At 31.5% G+C, this 23,022-nt stretch overlaps 4 protein-coding genes across 4 annotated transcripts; 1 reads left to right on the top strand and 3 right to left on the bottom strand.

The window, feature by feature from the left end:
- Window positions 1-668: 668 nt before the first annotated feature.
- Window positions 669-2,538, bottom strand: LOC126676565 (uncharacterized). The gene is made up of 4 exons (XM_050370793.2): window positions 2,200-2,538; window positions 1,832-2,070; window positions 1,176-1,324; window positions 669-1,005 (listed from the first exon to the last, which is right to left on the bottom strand). The coding sequence occupies exons 1-4, from the start codon at window positions 2,379-2,381 to the stop codon at window positions 769-771; spliced, it is 807 nt and encodes a 268-aa protein (XP_050226750.1). The 5' UTR covers window positions 2,382-2,538; the 3' UTR covers window positions 669-768.
- Window positions 2,539-3,227: 689 nt separating this feature from the next.
- On the top strand, window positions 3,228-4,249 carry LOC126679519 (ribosomal protein S1, mitochondrial-like). Its single transcript, XM_050374567.2, has one exon. The coding sequence runs from the start codon at window positions 3,355-3,357 to the stop codon at window positions 3,967-3,969; it is 615 nt and encodes a 204-aa protein (XP_050230524.1). The 5' UTR covers window positions 3,228-3,354; the 3' UTR covers window positions 3,970-4,249.
- A 1,504-nt stretch (window positions 4,250-5,753) lies between these two features.
- Window positions 5,754-6,621, bottom strand: LOC126676534 (probable calcium-binding protein CML46). The gene has a single exon (XM_050370755.2). The coding sequence runs from the start codon at window positions 6,441-6,443 to the stop codon at window positions 5,832-5,834; it is 612 nt and encodes a 203-aa protein (XP_050226712.1). The 5' UTR covers window positions 6,444-6,621; the 3' UTR covers window positions 5,754-5,831.
- A 13,055-nt stretch (window positions 6,622-19,676) lies between these two features.
- Window positions 19,677-22,685, bottom strand: LOC126677773 (cyclic dof factor 2). The gene is made up of 2 exons (XM_050372550.2): window positions 22,311-22,685; window positions 19,677-21,308 (listed from the first exon to the last, which is right to left on the bottom strand). The coding sequence occupies exons 1-2, from the start codon at window positions 22,539-22,541 to the stop codon at window positions 20,025-20,027; spliced, it is 1,515 nt and encodes a 504-aa protein (XP_050228507.1). The 5' UTR covers window positions 22,542-22,685; the 3' UTR covers window positions 19,677-20,024.
- Between the last annotated feature and the right edge of the window lie 337 nt (window positions 22,686-23,022).

Raw genomic sequence — 23,022 nt, 5'->3', positions numbered from 1 at the left:
CTAATCGACAAAAAATAATTAATTGAGAAACTAATTGATAAAATTAATTAATTTTAATATTAGGTATCTATTGTGTACGAATTTGCAGGCAAATTGAATTTTCAAACTTCAAATTAAAAATGAGCCGAGCTCGAGTTAAGAGTTTCTTAACTCGACTCGACTGGATTATAACTTAAAGTCTTTCTGACGATTAATTTGTCAACCTATTCAACAACCAAACAATTTACTATGAACATCATGTTACTAAAGAATAATGATTCAGTAAGAACATGTAACATCAACCATCCTTAAGTGAAAATGAAAATGCCTAAGGAATAGACGATTGTCGAAACATATAACATCAACTGTATTTAATGATGAAATGGAATCTTGTTCGCTAAATTTAATGATGAAATGGAATCTTGTTCGCTAAGCCGTTGTTTTAGTAATCATAAGTGAGATGCCCCAAACAGAATCTTAGGACACACAAGGAGGCATATCACAGTAACTGAAGCTGAAAAATTGCCTGCAAATCTCGACCGTTCATAGCACAGATACTAGCAACTTTAATTTTAAGGATATTGTGTAGTTCATACAAGCAATTAGAGCAAGAAAATAGCAAGTACCTGGAACTAGATAAATTCTTCACAAAAAAAATCTTTTTATTGAAGCATGCCGAAATAATCATATGATGAAATTTTCAAATTGCAAAATATCAATAGAAAGAATTACACTCAAATGCGACATTATAATTTAGGATCAATCTGTATCCAGTGTATAAACATTCTCTTATTGACCAGTGCAACCCATGGTCAGTAGCTGAGATTCACATGCATCCTCGAGTTCTTGCTTTGTGAGAAGCCTTGTGGAGGGAATGAATGCTGATTCGTTGGATGCATTGAATCCCTCCAAGGTTATGGGTTCTATTAAGAAATGTGTTTCAAGAGCTTTCACGGTTCTCTCTATGAATTCTGATCTTGATAAATATTCCTTCATTCGACAGACAAAATCAGTGTGGTCTCTTGTCTGCAAAGCACATAACAGTAACGTAAGCATCGTATACTGGTGTTAGCTGTAGTTCATGCTTTCAGTAGGTATACTGAAAACAATGCAGTGCAGAGTTCATAAAAAAATTACATTGGCAAAACATAAGCTTGAAAGAGAGTTGATGGTGTAGAAGAAATAACAGGACTTACCGATCTGTATTTTGGAGCCCGAGCAGGCATCTTCAGGTATGCCATATTCTTCCCCTCATAATCCCATAAAAAAGAAGTGTGATGTATCCATCGGTTTTTTATTATAGATTGAGCATTGCCGCCAAACTTTTTAATACCAAACACATAATCTGACCAGAAAGTGGAGAAGTTTTAAGAGAAATAAAAATACTAAATAGGAATAGCAAGTTGAAGTTTACAGTTCCTTGCCCCATTACTTAGATAAAACCAAATCCGAGTCCACAAAATTACTGATACGAGGGAAGTTAAAATGCTTGTTTTGACGGGAAAACACCATTAATTTGCACATCAGTTCCATGAGATTTACATACAATGGTAAAAAACAGCTAAAAAACTTGTAATTGTTTCCAGAAAGTTGCATATATCTAGAAACATTGATCTTCCTCGGCAATTTAAGTTGGAGAAACTTTTACACCATCATATAGCATACAAAATTAGCAACCATTTCTGGCGAGTTTACATTCACAAAAACTTACTCACAAATCTCAATTATAGTGATTCTATTCTTCTATTGAAAATAGAAACTCATATCCATTCATATAAAACAATGAAAACGGAAAACAGAAAAACAATCACAGACAGGAAATATCATTAAAACCAAACCTCGATCTATGTACCATTCTCACGAAGCTGGAAGTCACCAATCCCCCGAAACACTTCATCATACAACAAACCACTCCAAGACATGATAGGACGAGGATATGGTTGCACTCCAGGAACATCATCCTTGTTGCATATGAGAGTAACAAAAATAGTCCCTCTATCAACAATTACAGTGCCACCCCCAGTAAACCTTCTAATTACAGGAACATGATCTTGCAACACGGATCCTAAGTCAAGTAGTTCTGAAGGCTTCCTATGTAAAATATCCAACTCTAATAAGTACACATCCAAACAAAATGCAGTATAGATAAATAACTAGAGCAAAATCACATACAAGTATTAATTAATAATTAAAAGGAAAATCAATCAATTGGTTGCTTACCCAGAAATCCCCATGACTATAGCAGGGGAATTTGTTCCATCGTTTATAATACACCAGTTATCAGAAGAGGTTCTGAGAAGCTTTTCCTCTAAATGAAGTTGATCCAAAATGGGTACTCCTCTGAATCTTACCAGATTCATCAATGGAAGCCCCAAGTTTGTTGCTTTTCTTGACATGGTCATTGAGTGAGAGAACTGAATTGGGCACTTCAATTTATGCTTCAAACACACACTGGAATACTACGCGAAAAGATCCAAAGTTTCAAACAGTTTACCAGACGGAGGAGGAAGAAATTACCAATCTGGTTTCTTTATTTTGGGCATTCAATAGCCAGGATCTATTCTTTAGTAATTGGGTTATTTTATGATTTATCAAGAATAAAGGATCAATTCACCCCCTCAAGTATTAAACGAACAAACAAACTCCTAAAATTGGCATTTCGTTTCAAAAATAACCTTGCACAATCGCACTTCTGAAAGTGAAACACGCTCTTCAATCAAAAGACAAAAAGATTTAATAATACCGTTCATATTTGTTTTATTTTTCTACCCTATTTGTGACCTTTTATGTCCATTTTATATTTAATCTTTTTATTATGTTTTTTGGGTTTATGTAATTTTATTTATTACTTACAATTTTGCCATTTTATAGGAGACGAGGAGTCGTCTGCTGCATAAAAGACGAGGAGATCGGCAACTGTAATGGAAATGGCAGTTGTAGTAGCGGGTGTTAATTAGATTAATGAGTTTATTTAAAATTTAATTTGATCTTATAATTAGGATATTTTTATAAGGGTTAGTTAGGGTTTAATTAGGATTTTTTTTCTTTTTCAGAAGGGTGTTTTTGAAATGGTTTGTCAAAAATTTGAATTTTTTGTCTAACTTTTTAGGATTGATTTTTTTGATACTTTATGCCAACTTGAGGGGTTAATTGATCCTTTGTTCATTTTATCAAAGAAGTGAAACGTCTCGCCGTTTACTTGAAAGACCGATAATGTTTGTTGTCAGGCCAGCCCAGTAAACGACATCGTATGTTTCTCAATCAAAGAGCTCATTTTATGCACCATTCTTCTACAGATTTCAGCTCTGAACATACTAGCGCGGCGCTGCGGTCCATCAATAGGAAGAGGAAGAAACAACAGAACTGTCCGTTAAAATGAGCGTCTACATGAATCGATTATTCCAAAGGTCTAATTCAAGTTTCCACTTATGCAGCGGAAACGCCTTACGATCTGAAGTCTTGCGCTTAAGAGAAGATCTCTTCTTGGTGAACGCAGGAGTGGGGACCCCCAAAATCTGCAAGCAAGACGAGCTCATCGGAGTTCCGCCGCTCAGTCGAGCCACCTCCAGGTTCGAGAATAAAGTGGGATTCATGGGCGTAAGAACCGGCGAATCACTCGTCAGAGGGAAGATTCTGGAGAGAGTGTTTATCGATTTAGTGGCCGGTGATTCGGTTTTTAAAGAAAGAGCGACTGCAAGGTTTAATGATTTGGTGGGGTCCACTGATGCAGTGGTTCCCGGTGAGCCGCTGCTGCTTCTTCCGCGGAAATTCAGGCAGAAGCGAGCTGGGTTGGAACTGAACAAGATTTGGCGGACGAATTCGAAGGTGAAAGGGTTTATGATTGAGAAAGTTAGAGGAGGTTATGCCGTTGCTATCGCGGGTTTCATTGCGTTTGTTCCGATTCGTCCTACCATGAGGCAAAGGCTGTGCTCTGATAAATATACCATTGAGACTATTAATCCAAAGAAGTCGGAAATTATAGTGTTTTAACAGATGACCTGATGAGCGATGAAAATAAAAAAAAAGATTTGTGATTGCTCACCAACTGTTTGGCGTTATGTCTCAAAGAAAAGTTGGTCTCCTTTGTTATCTTTTTACTAGTGAATTTGACTGATATATGAGTAGAGGATCAGCCTTTGTGATGTTTGTGGAAATGCCTGTTATGTTATATTGGCTTTCTTTTTTGGATAGCATATTTAATTTGGCTGTTTTTCCATGTCCAGGTTTGTTTTCGATTTCCTATCTTATTTATGCTTGTGATTCTTGTTCATTTGATTGCTTGATTTGTCTTCCCTGTTTTATCTTGCGATTGAACGTTTTTTCCTTAAAGGAAGACGTATACAAAAACAATTAAAAGTTTACTGTCAATTGTTAAGCATTGTTGAGCTTAGAGTCGTGTGTGTTCTCCCTGTTTAAGTACGGTATGAGTTTGATCTCTCTGAATATTTGAAGTGTATTGCTCAAGTTCATGTAGTTGCCTTAGTCGTGTTACAGTATGGCTGCATGTTAACTCGTGCTTGATTTGATAGTTATCACAAATTACCTTTCTCTTAAGTGAGATATGTTCCTTGTACAAAATACTCATGGCGGATCAAATGCTGCGATTCTGATCAGGTTGTGCTGTATAAATTCTTTAAACTTTGGTCGCATTGTTTTGTGTATCCTGTTCTTTTGGGAAACTCCTTTGGTGCCTCTTGTAAAACTCGTGTTTACTTTCTCATTAGTGTGGTTATGTGCTGCCTGTTTTACCTTAGGTTGTGAGTGTCGGAAACACTTTTGAACTCGAACACTTCATATTTATAACATAATCTTGAAAAAATGTATCTTTTTAATGTTTCCATGCAATATAACAGAGAAGCTCACAGCGAAATACTACTTTGACACAAGCTCTAAGGTCTGATTTGGTTAACTGAGTGTTGCCTTTGCTTTGCTTCGTTCAGCATTTATTCTTATGTTTTATGTCTCCTTGTTTGCAGTCAGTAAAGTTTATGTTAACAATTACTATTTTACGCTTCATTAATATTTTATCAGATAGTTGATTATTGGACAATTTTATTGAAACCAATGCTTTTGAGCGTGTCTGATTCTCCGAGGATGGTTCCGGCTGATTTATATCTTGGAAAGTTCTGTTCAATCATTTCGACTGGACTATCTAATTCTTTGGGAATTTCTCCTGCCAGATTATTGCTGGAAAGGGATATAATTTCATGTAAACTTTGATTCTGAGCCATAGCAGTGAGATTGTTGAGGCAAAATGGAACAGATCCTGATAAAAGCTTAAGCCTAAAGCAAAGAGCTATGTTGTTTGCAAACTTCTGAAATCTTACGTTTTAGCATTTTATTTTCATTTTTAGAACGCCTCCGAAATTTTAAAATTTAATATGTAAAATACTCTTATAAAAAATATCATTTCGTCATTTTCTATTTTAATATTTTTCATTTCAGCATTTTAGTTTTCGTACAACATATACTATAAGGTATAAGAATTTCATTTGGTTATCCTTATTTCAAAATCAGAACATGTTCAAAGTTCCCTGTAGTCATTTCCTCCACGTTTTATTGTTTCGGTTTTCATGCAATCTAGATCGAAGCAATATTTCAAGGAGGAGGAATTCTTTTGTTTCAAGATGCAACCTATCGGGTTAGTTTGGAATGTAGATTGCACAAACTGTTTGACATTATGTCTCAAGTTCTTTATAAATTCAAAATTAGTAATATTATTATAATAATCATTATCTACAGTAATTACATAGAGGCAGAACAAAGTCAAGAGATAGTGCAAGAAGAATTTCAAATTTCCAGTGATTTTAATCAAGATAATCACCAGAAACAAAAATAAGTAAATAATACAATCAAGATAAGATATTCTCCATGAATTTCACAAACTCATTGAAGTCAATTCTCCCATCTTTGTTATCATCAAATGATCTGATCATATGTCTGCAATTTTGAATCTCAAATCCTTCCTTTAATCCCAATATACAAAGAACTCTCTGCAACTCCTCTGCATCAATAAACCCATCTTTATTCACATCAAAAACATCAAAAGCTTCCTTAATTTCATCTAAACTCGGCTCCTTTTCGTCGAACACCTGCGAAAGCTCATCGAAACCCATCGAACCTTTAAGCTTCTCACTTTCTACAGTGCAAACAAGGCCTAAATCTCCCATCACCATCTCCACTTCTTCTCTGCAGATCAGGCTGCTGTCATCTTTCTTGCTGTCCAAGCAACACTGCTGGTTATCGGACAACTCAGAATCTTGATTCTTGCTGTTGCTCTCTAGTTGTGATTGCAGAGAGAACCAAAATCTTGAGAAAAATTTCTGAATAATGCAAACATTAACCTTATTGAAAAACAATTTAGATAATAAAATATCAATGTGAAGCAATAACCAAGAAAATAAATCTGTGTTGGATGACCCCTTCTGCAAGTTAATTAAGCAGAATATGTGATATAAAGCCATGATTAAACTGTATATTATCAAGAAACGAAAATTGAAGAATTAGTTTTTATTTCTGTTGATTAATAAAGAATGTTATGTTTTTTCAAGAACTTGAATGAATTAAATGGAGAAGAAGTTTATTTATATAAGGATTGGTCAGCTTTCAAAGGCGGTGAAGGAAATTGCTGCCATGGTGCATTCATATTTCATACAGCAGCCCAAGTCTAATTAAAATCAAGAAATGGTCATTTTCTAATATTTTTCTATGAAATGTAAAGGAAATTTCTGAAATCCTGCACAATGGGAGTCTTTTTCAATTTTATTGATAGGAAAAGGTGGGTCAGGCTGGCTTTGTCTCATCTCTTTGGATTTTATTGACATAAATAAATAATTTATTTTACTAAGGAAGTTGCTTGGAAGTGATTGATTATAGTGGCTGCCTCTACTCTTACTTGGCAATTTCCATGTCCTAATTAGGTTTATGAATTCTTTTTTAAAATTAAACTGAACTAATTTTAAAATTAAACTGAACTAATTTTTAAAATAAAACTGAACTAATTATATCAAATCAGTTTTATTTATTTTTAACTAAATCGAATTGAATTAATCAGTTCGTTTTACACTAAATTTGAACTGTAAATTTTTATTCTTAAAATCGAACCGCGCGGAATAAACTTAGTATTCTACATAAATTGGGTGAATTAAATTTGTGAATTTTGTTCTGTTTTGGGTCACCTTTAGTCTTAATCAACATATTTTCCATGTACAAAACTATAATGGGCTAAGTACATAGATGACTCAAAATTGCAATTCATTAACATTTATACCTCGCGAATAATTAATATGCAGAAATCTCTCAAAATAAAATAAAACTTTTCACATATACCTCAAAACCTAAAATAAGCTAATTTAATATTACAATAAGACAAGTTTACCCTTTATTTACATTATCATATCTTGCTTCAATATCTTTTAATTCTAACAACTGCAAACTTTACACAGAGAGAGGTCCATCACCGGCAACAATCAAACGGAAAATTTTTCGGCGACGGCTGTTAAAAGACGGTAGGGTTGGAATGGTAGAGGATGCAACGGCAGTTATAGCGCTAATTGCGGGGTCTGAGGAGAGTGAGGCGGAGTTTGTGAGATTTTTCGGGATATCGATTTTAATTGGTCTGTTAGATCTGGCGATGGGTTCTAGTATGAGAATTAGCAAAAATGGATGTCTATTTTGTTGAATTTGGTTAGATGTGTGATGGGATCTTGTTGCGGCGGATGTTTGGGATATGGCGGCGGTTGTTGTGGAGGGGATTAATAAGGATGTGGCGGAGAATGGCGGTAGTAACAGTAAAATTAAGGATGTTGCTTTGTTGAAAATTATTAAAGGTGAATATAATAATGAAAGTTGTCATTTTAGTAATCATGCTACTGTTGTTCCGCATCACATCGCAATATGATTTATTTTTAATGGATCTCCGATCATGATGGCGGAGCCACGACGGCAAAAATTTGGAAAGAGAAGTTTCAGAGAGAAGTTTGTAGGCGATGGCGAGGATAACACTAACATTCACTACTACTGAATTCCAGTGGATGATCAATTATAGTGAAGAGTTTATCGGCAATTGAGAGAATTTTTTCTATTGTTTTATTTGGTATAGATGAAAATCCATTATTTTTGCTGCTATAAGAACATGGTGATGATGAACTTCTGAAGTATCAATATGCTACTACAACATATATTTTTCCTTTGTTCTTTCCCTTGCGTTTATTACGTCTCTGAAGTATCAATAGGTCAATGTCAATAGATGTTAAGTTCAATAGATTTGATAAATTTGAATGCAGATACTTAATTATTTCCCAAAAATTAATAAGTTTCCATCTTGACATGATTGATATACATGATGAATCTTGAAAGCGAAAAAGAAAAGAAAAGAAAGAAAGTAAATAGTAAACACATGATAAACTAATAATTATTTAAAATAGAGTTGATAATAAGTTGATTTATCGTTACTATAAATTAATAAATATATATTTAAATACTAAAGTTAATAATGAGTTGATTTATGTTTATATAAACATATAATAAATTAAAAAAATGTATTCGATATTTGACAATAAGTTGATTTATAATTACAAAAATAAATAATAAATCAATAAATATATATTTAAAATTAAAATTTGATAATAAGTAGATTCATGATTTTATAAACACACAATAAATTATTATAGTAAGAATTTTTTTTAATATGTATAAACTAAAAATTAAATTTAAGTTTAGCTGATATAATTTGAAAATTAACTTGATGATAGATGGAATTGATAAAATTTTATTGTTAGTTCAATTAATAATTGATTAAGTATTTGATATTTTCTAATATTTGTTGTGTGAGTTGTTAGAATTTCTTACTTCATTTTAATATTTGGGGATATTAGGTTGATTATAGGTTGATTTCACGTTGAACTTAAAATTATCTAATATGCACTATTAATTTTTTTCTCAAAATATTAAAATTGCGTACAATTCAAATTGAAACTGTTTGTGTCCTCACTTCTGTATCGGTGAAAAAAAATTGACATTGATTGATTTTCAGTTGATCTTTGGTTGACTTTCGGTTGACGTTTAGTTGATCTTAAATTTTTTGCCAAATTATATATAAAAAAATCAACAAATTAAAGAGAACTCGTTAATATAATCAGGTTGGAAAAATAGTAATAATAATTTTGAACTGTTTCGCATAAGAGAGATTAAAAGTAAATCTATTATAACTTAAAGTAAAATACATAGTTGATTTTCAGTTGACATTCAGTTGATTTTCAGTTGATATTTAGTTGATTTTTAAAATTTTGTCAAATTACAAAAACAAATTTTAACAAATTAAAGAGAACTCGTTAATATAATCAGGTTGGGAAAATGGTAATAATAATTTTGAACTGTTTCGCGTAAGAAAAATAAAAAGTAAGTCTATTATAACTTAAAGTGAATTATACAGTTGATTTTTAGTTGACTTTCAGTTGACATTTAGTTGATCTTTAAAATTTTGTCAAACTACAAAAAAAGAATTTCAACAAATTAAATAGAACTCGTTAATATAATCAGGTTGGGAAAATGGTAATAATAATTTTGAACTGTTTCATGTAAGAGAAATGAAAAGTAAATCTATTATAACTTAAAATGAATTATATTGTTGACTTTCAGTTGACATTCAGTTGATCTTTAGTTGACTTTCGGTTGACATTTAGTTGATCTTTAAAATTTTGACAAATTACAAAAAAAGAGTTTCAACAAATTAAAAATAATTCGTTAATATAGTTAAAATCGACACTTGTCAACCTTAAGGTTGGAGAAATGATAATAATAATTTTGAACTTTGCATAAAAATTTCAACAAATTAATAAACGTATATTTAAAATATAAAGTTGATAACGAGTTGATTTATTCTTACATAAACACATGCTCAAATAATAAAATATTTATTTAAAATTTAAAGTTGATAATGAGTTGATCTATGGTTACTTAAATACATGATAACTAATAAATATATATTTAAAATATAAAATTGACTACAGGTTGATTTATAGTTACATAAACACATGATAAAATAATAAATGTACATCTAAAATTTAAGATTGACATGAGTTGATTTATGATTATTTAAATAGTACATCGGTAAGCTAATAAAAAAATTCAATCTAAAACTAAAGTCGATTTAAAATCAGTTTACTATAGTTTCACTTAAAGTATAATAAAAGAATAAAAAAAAATTATTAATTATCAATAATTTTAAATAATTAAAAGTTGATTTGAATATGTAAGTTACAATGACTATGTCTGCTTTGCTTTCGTTTTATTATTCCGTAAATAATACCATAATATATCCGATAAATTCAACATACTCAATCTCAACATCAGGAAAACCCAGATGAAGCAAAAAACATACAGTGTTTTACAGCAAGAAAATTATACTGCCATAATCACCCAGATGAAGCAAAATAAAAGGACCTTCACGAATCAGTCCCCTTAGTAACTTCAAAATGCTGCCATAATCACCTACTATAAGAAGCAGCCTACAATAAATTGAAATTGATATGAACTTGGCCTGACACCCACGTCCCTCATCCTAACCACAATCTTCAATGCCTTATAACCCATTCCAACATTTATAATCCTAAATAAGAGTATTAAGAATAAAGAAGTGAGATTCATATTTGCAGTGATTATTTCATGTAATCTCCACCAACAGTGTACTCCAACTAGCCTCAATTTTATGAATAATCCAAGAAACAAAATCTTGTGCGAGTAACTGGAGATTTTCAGCCGCTAAGCGGTGGACGACAAAGAAATAACAATTGAACGACCGCCGTCTCCTTCCTCCACTGGCAACGCCCTGGAGCTCCTTCTTCAGCGTTGTTATCATTACAAAATGAATAATCTTTCAGATCTGAATTGAAATTACACGAATCCTCACTAAAACGACGGTCATCAGAGCATAAACGGAGGTCATCGCAGCATAGGCGATGGATGGCGACTGTCGTCTCTTCTCCGGTGGCGGCGACCTCGGTGTATGCTTGGTGGTCGTCATTTATCCAGTCATTACCTTGGAGTATAAGGTCTGAGCAAAGTTAATGGGCAATGAAGGGTAAAAAGGGGATATAAATTATAATGAGGTATAAATGAAAAGTATTTAAAATAAATGAGAGAATTCTGCACTTTTTAATATGTTGAATCACTAATGTATACATTTAGGGAAATTGATGTATAGGGTGTAATTTCCTCAACTATAATAATATGATGTGAAAATTGAGACCAAGAAACAAGTTAAAAGTCATTAATAGTTTAGTCAATCTGTGGAAACTTATGGGAAACGTTCAGCTTTCATTTATTTTCGAAGAAAATTTCACTAGTCGTTTTTTTAACTTTCTAACTTGAGAGAGGGAAACTTTAACTTGTAGTCTTGGATGGAGTAATTAAATATTGTATAACTAGTTTCCATTCAAATCCTAGTTTTTTATTTTTTCAAATGTAGAAATATCTGGAAATTCATAGATATTTTCATGTCAAATTCTATAAAAAAAATGTTTAATTAGTAGTATCATAATGCCAGAATCTGATAAATGTTTCTTTGTTGACAAGAAAATTTAACAATTATATATATTCCAAATAATTATTTATATAATACATACTTTTCTAGTTTGTTTGGTTGTTTAAGATTTATTATAGAGAGACAAAGATGATGAATTTACGGTTTACGTTAATTGAATGACTAAATTAATTTAAGTTTATCATGAGATCTCAATCGGAGAAATGACTTTCTTGTTGTAAAAATAGTTAAAAATGCAGCTATTTTTTTTAGACAAAAAAATCAGTATCACATACCCAAGACCCTATATAAAATATGCGTATCAATTAGTAAAAAAGAAAATGAATATCTGAAAAAAAATTAATAGAGAAAAAAGGAAATGTTGTTTAACACATTAATTTTTCTATCAGTAGTTTAATTTTTCTGTTTAAACCGAATACAGAGTACTTTTTAAAAAAATTGCAGGATTTATTTAGGGCCTGAAGCATACTACATGCTTCTAACCCAAGATCTTTTGGGCCTATGCTATCAGACCCATATGGAATTTATGGACTAAGTTCAAAGTACTAGCAAGGCCTGATTCGATGGACAATCCAGCTACCTGAGAGTTTATGCCTCACTGGCCCATGGAATTGCCCAACAATCCAAAAACATTCCTGTCGTAAGCTCATCCAAAAATGCCTTGCATTTGGTAATATGTTATGCAATATTACTTCCGAAAAAATAGATTAAGTACACATATAATTTCTAAGATTTATGTGAGTTGATATAGTATTCTCCTCACTTAAGTGAAGTTGAGGGTTCCAACCATACACATGTATACAATCTTTTAAAATTTGAAATTAAAGTTTTGCCTTCCGTAAAAGACGTATTCGGCTGCGAAAATTAGTGTAGATATTGAAAGAACAAATGTGTCATTTTATAGTTAGAACTCGTCCAAAACACCTCATGTATCTTGTATCAAAAAAAATGTTATTTAGCCATTGTCTCCATTCTCACTATATAGAGTATATTCTGGATGAAGTAAGATATATTTTAAAAAAATTGGTAATTTGTTTACATCACTTGGAAAAATAGACTATACACTAAATAAAAAAAGTTAAAAGGTTGGGTAATCATCCACCTTTGAATTAAGGTGGCTTTGCCCCTAACTATATTTTTCATGAATAAAAAAAATAGGTGGCTCTCAATTTTCTTCAAAGAAGTAGAGAATTCTTTGGTAGGTTTACTAGGACTTAACTAACAAAAACTTGGCTTAATTATTTAAAAACCACCAACCTTGAACTTTTTTTTCGTTTATACCCTGACCTAGAAAAAAATTCATTTATACCCTGACGTATGTGTTTATGTTTCACCTCTACCCCGAGTCACTAAATTAACCTCTTTTCATTTAGAAAAAAGTTTTAAATAATCCTTATTTTTAAACATTTTTAAAGATGAAGTATTTCTTTGTATTTTTTTTAATAGAAAAAAGTATAAAATAATCTTTATATTTAGTTGTTTTCAATAAATATTCTTCTTTTTTTGAAATTTGGGGTAGAGGTGAAACATAAACACATACGTCAAGGTATAAATGAACTTTTTTCTAGGTCAGGGTATAAACGAAAAAAAAGTTCAAGGTGGGTGGTTTTTAAGTAATTAAGCCTAAAAACTTTGCACATCTACAAAAGTAATTGATTGGCTACACTCATTGTATGGAATTGATTTTTAATGTTTTTATGAATTTAAATGACATGAAAAACTAAAAATTTCTCTAAAAATTTGTCTTCAACGTCTATAAACTGAGATAGATAATTATCTATTTCTATAAGTTGTACACACCCAAAAGGACGATCTCATCAAATACTTGCATTCTAAAATTAATTAGCTCCAAATGTTTTCAGTTTGCCTTAAATCTATTTTTAAAATTAATAAAGTTAGATAAATTCATCAAAAGTAACAGATTTAAGAATTTAGAACTAATTGACCATGAATTATAAATCACAATTTATTATAGTCAGAAGAAAGAGAATTAAACATTCAAGCACCTTATTCATACTTTACAATTTCACAAAATTAAGAACACTAATCAACATTTTCCCCAAAATCAACCTTTCTCAAACCATTTTGTTACACAAATCCAAAAAAACAAAAACATTTTTGTCATTTAATTTGATCTCTCTATCTGCCTTGTGGAGGAGGAACTTGCCCAGCATTTTTGTTAGTGTTGGGCCCTGGATCCAATTGATAATCTAAAATTTCAATCAGCTCCCTTGATTTTTCTTCAATTTTCTGTACAAAACAATGAAAAATTCAACTTGATAATCCCACAAAAAAATTGCATCTTTAATGTTCAAAGTTCAAACAGAACAAAATCATATCAATACAATTACAATAGAAGGACTAAATACCTCTGTTTGAACAAAGGAATCTTTAACCTCAACTGTCTCCATCAATTGTCTTCCAAATCCTTAAAATCCACAAAAAAGAACAGAATAGAGTTAGAACCACACAAAAAAGATTCATTAGAACAAAGTTAAAAAGGAGAGAACAGCTTTAGAACTACATACCATGAGAGACACAGAGAGCTGCCAGAATAATCAAACAGAGAAGAACTCTAAAAAAACAAGACCGGCCCATTAGTTGCTGCAGAATTGTGGGAACTGGGTAGCTTTTAGAATTTATAAAGAGTCAGCTTTGGAGTTTCTGAACCGACCAAGTTATAGATCCAAGGAAGAGATTTTTTTAATAAAATTTGGCACTTTAGTGTAAGTTTTGGGAAATGAAAGAGCCAAGAGAGATGGTATTTATATATTTTGACACTCAAGAAATGAGGTTTGTTTAGTTTAAAACTTAAGTATAGAGATGTTAGTTTAGTTCTAATCTTGTAGTATTATGTAATAGAAATTAGTGGTTTGTTAATTATTATGTTGGTTAACTTTACTTGGTAGTTGCATTTGAAGGATCAAGTTGTATAATTTTTATATATTGGGGATCTGTTTAAGATCATCTTTATTCATTTCTTTTCTCTTCACAAGTTTTTGGGTGGTTACAGCTTACAAGCATGACTTTGTCTTTTTAGGCTTATCTCAACTATGGGATTTGCTATGTAGTGCTTTCATATTCACTTTGATCCGAAAGTCATAACCTTTTCTTTCATTTTAAAATATGCTCTATCCATATTTTTTTAGTTGTCCATGTTAAAAGAATTGTACATACTAAAATAATATTCCTTTTATTTTAAATCATAAAAGAAATACTAATATAAACTCATTAATTAATAAATGTTTTTTAAAATAAAACATAAAATTATTTATTAAGTATGGATAAATTTGAAAGATAAAAATTAAAGTCACCTTTAATCTCTAAATGGACAACTATTTATAGACAAATAAAATTGGCTAAATGGACAACTAAAAAAACGGAGGGCGTAGTGTCTATCCATACAACAGTCGTAACACATTATTCTTATAATAAGCGGATGATCAATTATAGAGAATTATTATTTTTTAATTATTAAATATTATAATATTATAAACATTTCATTGAATTATTACACGAATAACGTCACATGATGCACTCATTATGTTGTATAGTTATTCTTTAAGATAAGTAAGATTAGACTAGTCTTGTTTGAAATTTTGAATTTTTTTTCTATGAATTAAAATGTCAAATTATATAAATAAATTCTAAAACTATTTTTAGTTTTATTAATAGTCTGTTGATTGAAAAACTGCTAAAAATAATAATTCTCTATGGATGATTTAGCGGGTGTCTCTGTGCCCCGTATGTGTAGATCGTTCTAGCTTTCTTATGGCCTTGGCCTGTCTTCTCTTTCAAAAAAAAAATCATCAATACTCAAATATTATATTTTGAAAAGGTCAAATACCAATTAATTACTGATGTAATTTATCCTCTCTTTTTTGAAAGGACATAATTTATCCTTTTAAATATACATAACATTTTCAAGTATATATATTTTTAGTTTTAGATTTTTAGAATTATCAAGACGAGGTAATCTTAATTGAATGTAAAACGGTATGTTTGATGTGTATTTATAAATTTCAACGTGATAATAGGTGTGGCGTTTTCGGTGTTCATTTCACTAAATTATTACAATATGTGTTTGTAATCGTAAACTACAGTATAATTTTATTTGTATCTCATTTTTATATTTAAGATCGTATGAGTCATTTGAATCGGTTACAATTAAAATATGTGAGAAATAAAAATATAAAAAATACAAATAAAAGTAGGTCATTTGATAATTACATTTAAACGAACAAAATGTCATGAGTGGAAATTAAACTAACCATGGAAATGTTTTGGAGCTAATGATGCCACATTAATTATAAGTTGAGTTTTCCTTGTTTAGTTTAATTTATTTTAAACATATCAATTCGTCGCAGATGCATGCTTTTATTGCTTTACATGAAAGTGAATAGTCGCCTCATTTTACAAGTAAGGTTTTCCTTTTATTTTGAGGGATTTATTTTTAGGTAGGAAGAAAAGATTTGGTATAATGAGTTGACTTTTTTTTCTTGTTTTTATTTTAATTTGAGACTTTTTTTATTCTGTTTACTTATTAGTTTGGATAGACTAGTCTTATCAATAAACCTAATTTTAGGTCACCACTTTAACGAGTCAAATACTAAAAGTTTAAACTAAAGACTAATTTTAAAAGAAAGTCTCAACTTTTTTCAAAATTTCTGTAAAAAAAAGACGCATGAATAGAATTAAAGTCAACGTTTCAAAAAACTTAAGAGCTAGATTTCCAGTTTGATCCAAAAAATTAACTTACATTGATTATATTACAGAATATAGTTTTACAAAATATAATAATCAGCTCAACTACAAAATATTGAAATAAAGTCATTAACAAAGGCGAAACCAAGAGGTGTGTATGGAAATTCGGTATATCGATTTATGGATACTCTTTCAGGAGCGTTTTGCCATGAATTTTACATGATATTCAGGAATTTTTTTTATTGTAGAAGTATTTTTCCATAGCAAAACGCTCCTAGGAGGGTATTCATGAATCAAGATTCTAATTTAACTTTCATTTTCAATCGACGTCAAATGAATCACAGTCATATTAGCTTCTCTATAAACATGCACCACTTTATTTTTTTCAATCCCGTCTAAGAAGAAAACGGATAGCACAAAATATTAGAATATTGTGCCGCTATAGACGCCCTATTAATAATCTTTCTATTATCAATCTTTATAATAACTCTATGAACACCCAAACTCCACCCTAAAAACAGACGATGGTAATTAAACACCTTTGATTGTTGGTGTCTGCATTTGGGTTATAGATTGTTGGTGTCTGCATCACAATTTATGATAAGAAAAAATTGTAAAAATTATTGGGAAAAATGTATTAATGGTTGACTTTGTATCTCCAATCCCAATGGTTTAGCTGTATTTTGCAAGGATACCAAAAGTTTATTTAATGAAAGCGTGTGCAAGCCATTAGCAAACGTTGGTAGTTAGATTAACACCTACTTGTTCCCTAATCCGTCTCCAAATCCTTGTTCGATGCTAATAAATGAATAAACTCATCTGCATCTTACTTAGTGCGATCAGTTTAATAGATTTAATAATCATCAACTAAAATTGAGACATTATACTTTAAACTTTATTGAAGTCTTTAGAATTTGCATTTTAGAATAACAAATTATTTTTGAATATTAGTAGAATCTAATCAAAAGCCATTAGCTTTGCATGCATTCTTATCTTACTCGAATAGATAGAAATGTTAGGTTTATAAAGTTACAATTGTATTTTTTTAATGCAAAACAGAAGAGCAAATTATTATGAGCCTTTCTATATATGTTACTAGTAATTCACAGTTTCAGTCATTTTTATTTAAAAATCAAATGATATAGTATCTCACATTTATTTCCGTCAATGATTTAGTCCTTAGGTCCATTTTAGGTGTTAGTCAACCGATGGAAAGGACTGAATTAAAAAAAATTAATTTCGGAAAAATGATATGGTCTCCAGTTTTATTTTTGTCAACGACTTCGTCTATCATGTTTGAAAATTAATTTACTTTTAAATCATTTGACTCGGTTGACTAAATACTAAAAAAACAAATTAATCCATATAGATTATTACAATTTTCAACTTTCTTAAGTTTGAGGAATTCTAATTTTCTAAATCATACTAATGATCCTTCAAATCGCTAAAGAAGAAGAATCTTTCATCCTTGACTTTAAAAATCGTACTGGATGGTTCAACCGTGAATCAAAGGTCAGTAGAGCTCAATTCTCTTTTAGAACTGGAAAAACGGTTAAACCTTTTTGAACCTTAAAAAAACGAAAGAATCAGAATTTTATAGAATGGATTAAGTCATTTGGACCATCCGGTTCAACCATAAAACATTTGATTATGCAGAAGAGAAGAATTTGCTAAAATGGCAAGTTGTGGTCTAAAAAAATTATTTTCGAAAGTTAAAGATGTGTTTGAAAGTAACAAAAGAGACGAGGTTCTATTATAAAAATTCAAAAAAGAAAAGGTGTTTGAGCTTTGAAGAATTATTTATGTGTATACACAAATAGAACCGGTTAAACTACGGACCAGTAGCCAGCGGTTCAGCCACTGGTTAGGTTTTTAAGACAATGCCTCCATCTATAGAGTTTGAGGAAGGAAGAAAAGATATTTGATTATTTTAATAAGTCTGATTTTCAATAAATTACCCACAATAAATTTTTGATATTTTCATTGATAGAGCTGTAGGTCTAGCAACTTTGGTGTTGAGTCAATATCATGTTTTATTATGCACGATTGGAAATTCAAATATAATATTCAATCAGGACATGTGTAATCTTAATTATAAAAAAATAGCAATATTAATATTTATATATTAAAAAATCTCAAACATATCTCATAAAGCTAATTACAATTTGTTTTATATACAATTTTACTTATGAAATATAAATTTGAAATCTGATGATATGGATTTTAAGAATACATAAGTAAAAAATGTTAATTTCGTTATCAATAGTAAATTAATTTTAGTTCATGGACGCAGGAAAAGGACACTAGCGGAGGAAGAAAGTTGAATGGAATCACATGCAATTGGGTCCAATTTGCAGCAATCCACAAAATATGTTGGCCGACCTTTGATCACAATAGCAAAAAATACCTAAAATGTTTGTTTGTTGGAGATGTACTGAAAAAAGAAATTAAATTTATTTAACCATTAGAGTTAGTAAATTAGACCTAGCTGATCCAATGGATGATTATTTAGTTTTTCTTGTAATAATAATAATAATAATATGTGTGATGCACTTGTTTATCTAGAATCAAAATGATAAATTAGCAAATTTAAAATTCTTTTGTAAAACTATATTAGGAGTCTGTGATCAAAAATCAATAAAATAACTATTTGATATACTGATGAACTATAGCTCAAACTGTATAAACGCTTGGCAGCAAACTGCTAGATCGTGGGATTGAATCCTCCCACAAACGCTCTCCCCTCCCCAATTATCAAAAAAAAAACTATCTGATATATTTTTTAAAGTTGAAATAATAATTTAAAAGATAATAAAAGACTGTCATATAAAGCAAACTATCGGGTTAACAAAATTGGCGCTGTAAAGCTAAGAGATTATATTGTTTGAAGTTAAAGAAAAAGAATTGTGATGGGAGAGAGAAATAAGTTGAGGGACTATTTATGCAAATTATTGTGATAAGAATTCAAGTACACATATCTGTCAAAGAAAGGTCATACATCAACTTTTCTGTCTTTCAATTTAGTCCCCACTTCTTTATCTCCATTCTTTGCATTTTTTCCTTTTAAAAGGCGCAAATGGAAATACACTTAACATTATGGCCTGCCATTCCTGCATACTGTGCCAAACATCTGCATTTATTTTACAAAGAGCTTATAATAGGCAATGGAAGTTGACATTTTCAATCTCATGTTTATTTTCTTTAAATTTTCTAAAACAAGTAAAATCTATCTATGTTCATTCATTCTCCCATCTTTTTATCTTTCCGTGATGATCGAGACCTACAGCACGAAAATAAAAATACTGAAATAGATAAACGAAATAGAAAGCTGACAGTTTTTTTCCGTAAATATAGGTTATAATTTCAAAAGCATTTCCAAAGAAAGAAATGAAATACCGAGGTGTAAGACTTGATAAATTTTTATGCAATATAAATAAATACAAGAGAAAAATGCCAACAAAAAGAAGGTAGATTTCATTTCCCAAATTTATTTTTAAACAATTGAGATTATGGTACACAAATTCAAGTGTCTTATGCCTAAACTCTCGATCTCTCAACAATTTATATAATAATAGTAACATTTAAGCTATGTACATGAACTCTAGCAAACCATCTAACTGGAACAAAAAACAGCTGCCTAGACTAGCACTCAATCAAAACACAAAATAGCTAGTTTCACTGGCTACCTCTAATTTATGATACTCTTCCTTTCAACATGACTGCAACAACTACCAATTCTTGGAAATGATGCTTGTGACCTTTTATGCACCATTAGGAACAAGTACGAGTTACCGCCTATTTACGAACTTTCATGGAATTTGACTGATCTAGACAATGCTGCTGGATTGGCATGTAGTACTGAAGAAGTTTCGGTTGCATGATTCTTATCATTGCCTTTTGATTCGAAGACTTTAAATAGTCCTCGTCCGCCAATTGAGTCAGGCTTGTCCTTGTTAATCCCCAGTGTCTTCCATATAGAACTTTTTGCAGCTTCTCCAGGGTCATCGATCCTCAAAGTTTTTGGAATCCATATCTTTTCCTTTGTTGGCTCTTCTTCAGTGTCGCTTGGTTTGAGCACACTGTCATCCCTTGAATGTTTCCCCAAGGTTGGAGAGTTGGGGCCAGAAGTTGGTGCAGTTTGGTTGGGAGACGGTGGCTGAGGTATCCATGGCATGTTCCAATTGGCCGGTACAGTGCAACCCCAGTAAGCCGCTGCAGGATAGAATGGCATAGGAAATGCAGGATGGCAAAAAGCAGTTGGTGGTAATTGTGAGTTATACTGAGCGGAATTCCAAGGATAAGGCCAAGGAGTGCCGTGAAAACATGGTACTTGAGGTGGAAAGGCCGGACAATTTTGTGTTCCAGGATCTTGAGATCCATCTTTGCTAGCTTCGTCTTTTGAAATTGATGTTGTGGATATATTTCCTTTCAAATGAGTATCCCCATTTTCTATACCTACGTAGGATACGGGAATCCTCAACGCTTCAGGTTTATGAAACCCATTTGTTGTGATGTTCTGCTTTGTTCTATCAGCAAGACTCAACACGGAAGCCATTGATTCATGAAGTGGAGCTTCCGAGCCAAAGGTAAGGACTGTCCCATTACTTTTTAGTGCAGGATGATGAACACCATTTGAAATTTCTGTTCCAACATGCTGGAGAGCTTCAGAAACAGTTATGTGACGGTAATGTGAAGCAGAGTTCTTGTTTTTACGACGACCGGCACCAACAGGAACATTTCTCATAGTCCCTCCAGCTGTCCAATATCTCTGGCAATTCTTGCAGAAGTGTCGAGGCTGATTCACATTGTAATTATTGTAGTAGCAGAACTTGGTGTCCATGCTATTACAACGAGGGCATGGGATGATCTTATCAGGTTTTTTTAGAATCTTTTCTTGTGAATTACTTGTATCAGTCTGTTCTTCCTCTGTCTTTGCAGTTTTTGATTCCTTGTCGTTCTCAGCAGATGTTTTGCGGTTTTCACTTATCTCCGAAGTTGCTTCTGGATTTGAAGACTCTTCTGAAGTCACCGCTTGGGCTCCATTTTCCTGTTTATTTTCTGTTGTTTTTTCTGCTTCTGCATCCTGTATTCATATCAAAAATTAGGGAAAACATGTAAGAATTTATCCTGGTTTCTTACATATTTAAATTAACATATACCACAACATTAGGAGTAAGGATTAAGGTCCACATATTTTAAAGGACACTACGTTCGAATGAATCAACAAATCAGTTGGTGATCATAGTCTACAATAACCAAACACAGACATCAACTGATACATAGAATCTTCAGTATTTAGAATGAACGGAAACGCCCAAACGCAAAACATGGGTTGCACGGAAATAGAAACACCCAAATGCGAAACACGAAACGGCAAAACAACAGTTTTACAAGAATAAATTATAAATATAGTTTGGAGTTTCAAAAGTATTCTTGGAAACAAAACGCTAACAAGTAAGACCAAGAAAAGTTTTGGTAGAACATAGGCAGCAACAAACAAAAACCTAGAACCAATATTACTATTTCAAAGAAAACAAATCAAGGAGACGCCAATTACAGTCAATCTGAGCTATACCAGTAAACCTCTACAGTAATACACAATCTAAAGCAGCCAAAAGAAGAATAATTGAGGTTTTTAAACAGTAAAACCTAAGATCTAACTCCAACTGGTAAGAACATACCAAATAGACTGTTTTTTTATCAGATATGGTTCTATTTCTTCAAAAATACCTATAAATTCATTAAAATTTTATTACCCAGATGAATAAAGATTGACCCTAAGAAACTTGAACAGATATGAAGGGTTCAAAAGCTAAATTGCTCAGTATAATCAAGTACTACTAAATTTGACTCTTCAAAGACCACGAAAGAAAAGCTCAATACTAAAATTTAAAAACAAGAAAACAAACAAATCAACAGCTCAAATACTACCAAGCTAGTTAAATTGACCATATTAAAACTCAAATTAATCTAAAAACTAAAATGAACCCATTAATTAATCCCAGATTCTCAATACTGGGTCAATTTCTAAAACACAAAAACCCCCAAAAATTTCACCAATCAAAAAAACCTAAACAATTATTACCATATTATCATCACTGTTTCTCTCTTCACCATCATCTCCTTTAGTAAAATCATCACCGCCCTCATCTTCATCAAGAACAGTAGAGCTCCCACAAGATGGACGGTCTGGATGATCTTGACCACAATCGTCAACTCCACTACAAGTAGCAGTAAGAGTACTTGCAGTGGAATTCTCTTGCAGAGGAATCGTCATCCCAAACAGCTTAATTGCCGGGTCTTTCGCCTCCAACATTTCTGCTACTCCGAGGATAATAATAATAAAACTAACTTAAATTTGACGAAATTGACTGTTATAAAGCTGTAAACTTTTTAGAGAGAGAAACATAAAGAGTGTGACATGGAGCTTTTTTTAATCTTTATAGAGAGAGAAATCGGACAACGTGTGTGTCTCTTTGATGCTTTTGTCTATGTTTTTACGTTTTTTTTTTGCCATGTCAGCATCTGTTTTAATTCTGAGCCACAAGTTTGGTTTGTGGCTTCAATAGAAAGATTTTCTTTTCTTTTTTTATTCTCTACTCTTTCCTTTCTGTCCTAATCAGCATTTTTTTCCTTTTTCAGTTCTTTCTATTTCCTCGCCGATTAATCGCTGTCCAGCCTCGGTGTTATTAGATTTTTTTTTTTAAGTTTAATGTTACTTTTTATATTATTTGTATATTTTTGTGGATGTAATTGTAAGTTGGCCCATTGCTCCACCTTTTAGACATTTTTTGTAT

This window comes from Mercurialis annua, linkage group LG4 (genome assembly GCF_937616625.2).
Source record: "Mercurialis annua linkage group LG4, ddMerAnnu1.2, whole genome shotgun sequence".
Lineage (NCBI taxonomy): Eukaryota > Viridiplantae > Streptophyta > Magnoliopsida > Malpighiales > Euphorbiaceae > Mercurialis > Mercurialis annua.
Note: the sequence above shows the minus strand (reverse complement) of the source record. Positions and strands in the feature narration are given on the sequence as shown.

Bases quoted from the DNA above. Each gene is read 5' to 3' on its own strand.
- LOC126677773 (XM_050372550.2), bottom strand. From the start codon at position 22,541: ATGTTGGAGGCGAAAGACCCGGCAATTAAGCTGTTTGGGATGACGATT. The intron at 21,309-22,310 runs GTAATAATTGTT...ATATGAATACAG, and splicing joins GAAACAGTGATGATAATATG to GATGCAGAAGCAGAAAAAAC.
- LOC126679519 (XM_050374567.2), top strand. From the start codon at position 3,355: ATGAGCGTCTACATGAATCGATTATTCCAAAGGTCTAATTCAAGTTTC.
- LOC126676534 (XM_050370755.2), bottom strand. From the start codon at position 6,443: ATGGCTTTATATCACATATTCTGCTTAATTAACTTGCAGAAGGGGTCA.
- LOC126676565 (XM_050370793.2), bottom strand. From the start codon at position 2,381: ATGACCATGTCAAGAAAAGCAACAAACTTGGGGCTTCCATTGATGAAT. The intron at 1,325-1,831 runs GTACATAGATCG...CTTTCTGGTCAG, and splicing joins CTTCCAGCTTCGTGAGAATG to ATTATGTGTTTGGTATTAAA. The intron at 1,006-1,175 runs GTAAGTCCTGTT...TGTGCTTTGCAG, and splicing joins GGGCTCCAAAATACAGATCG to ACAAGAGACCACACTGATTT.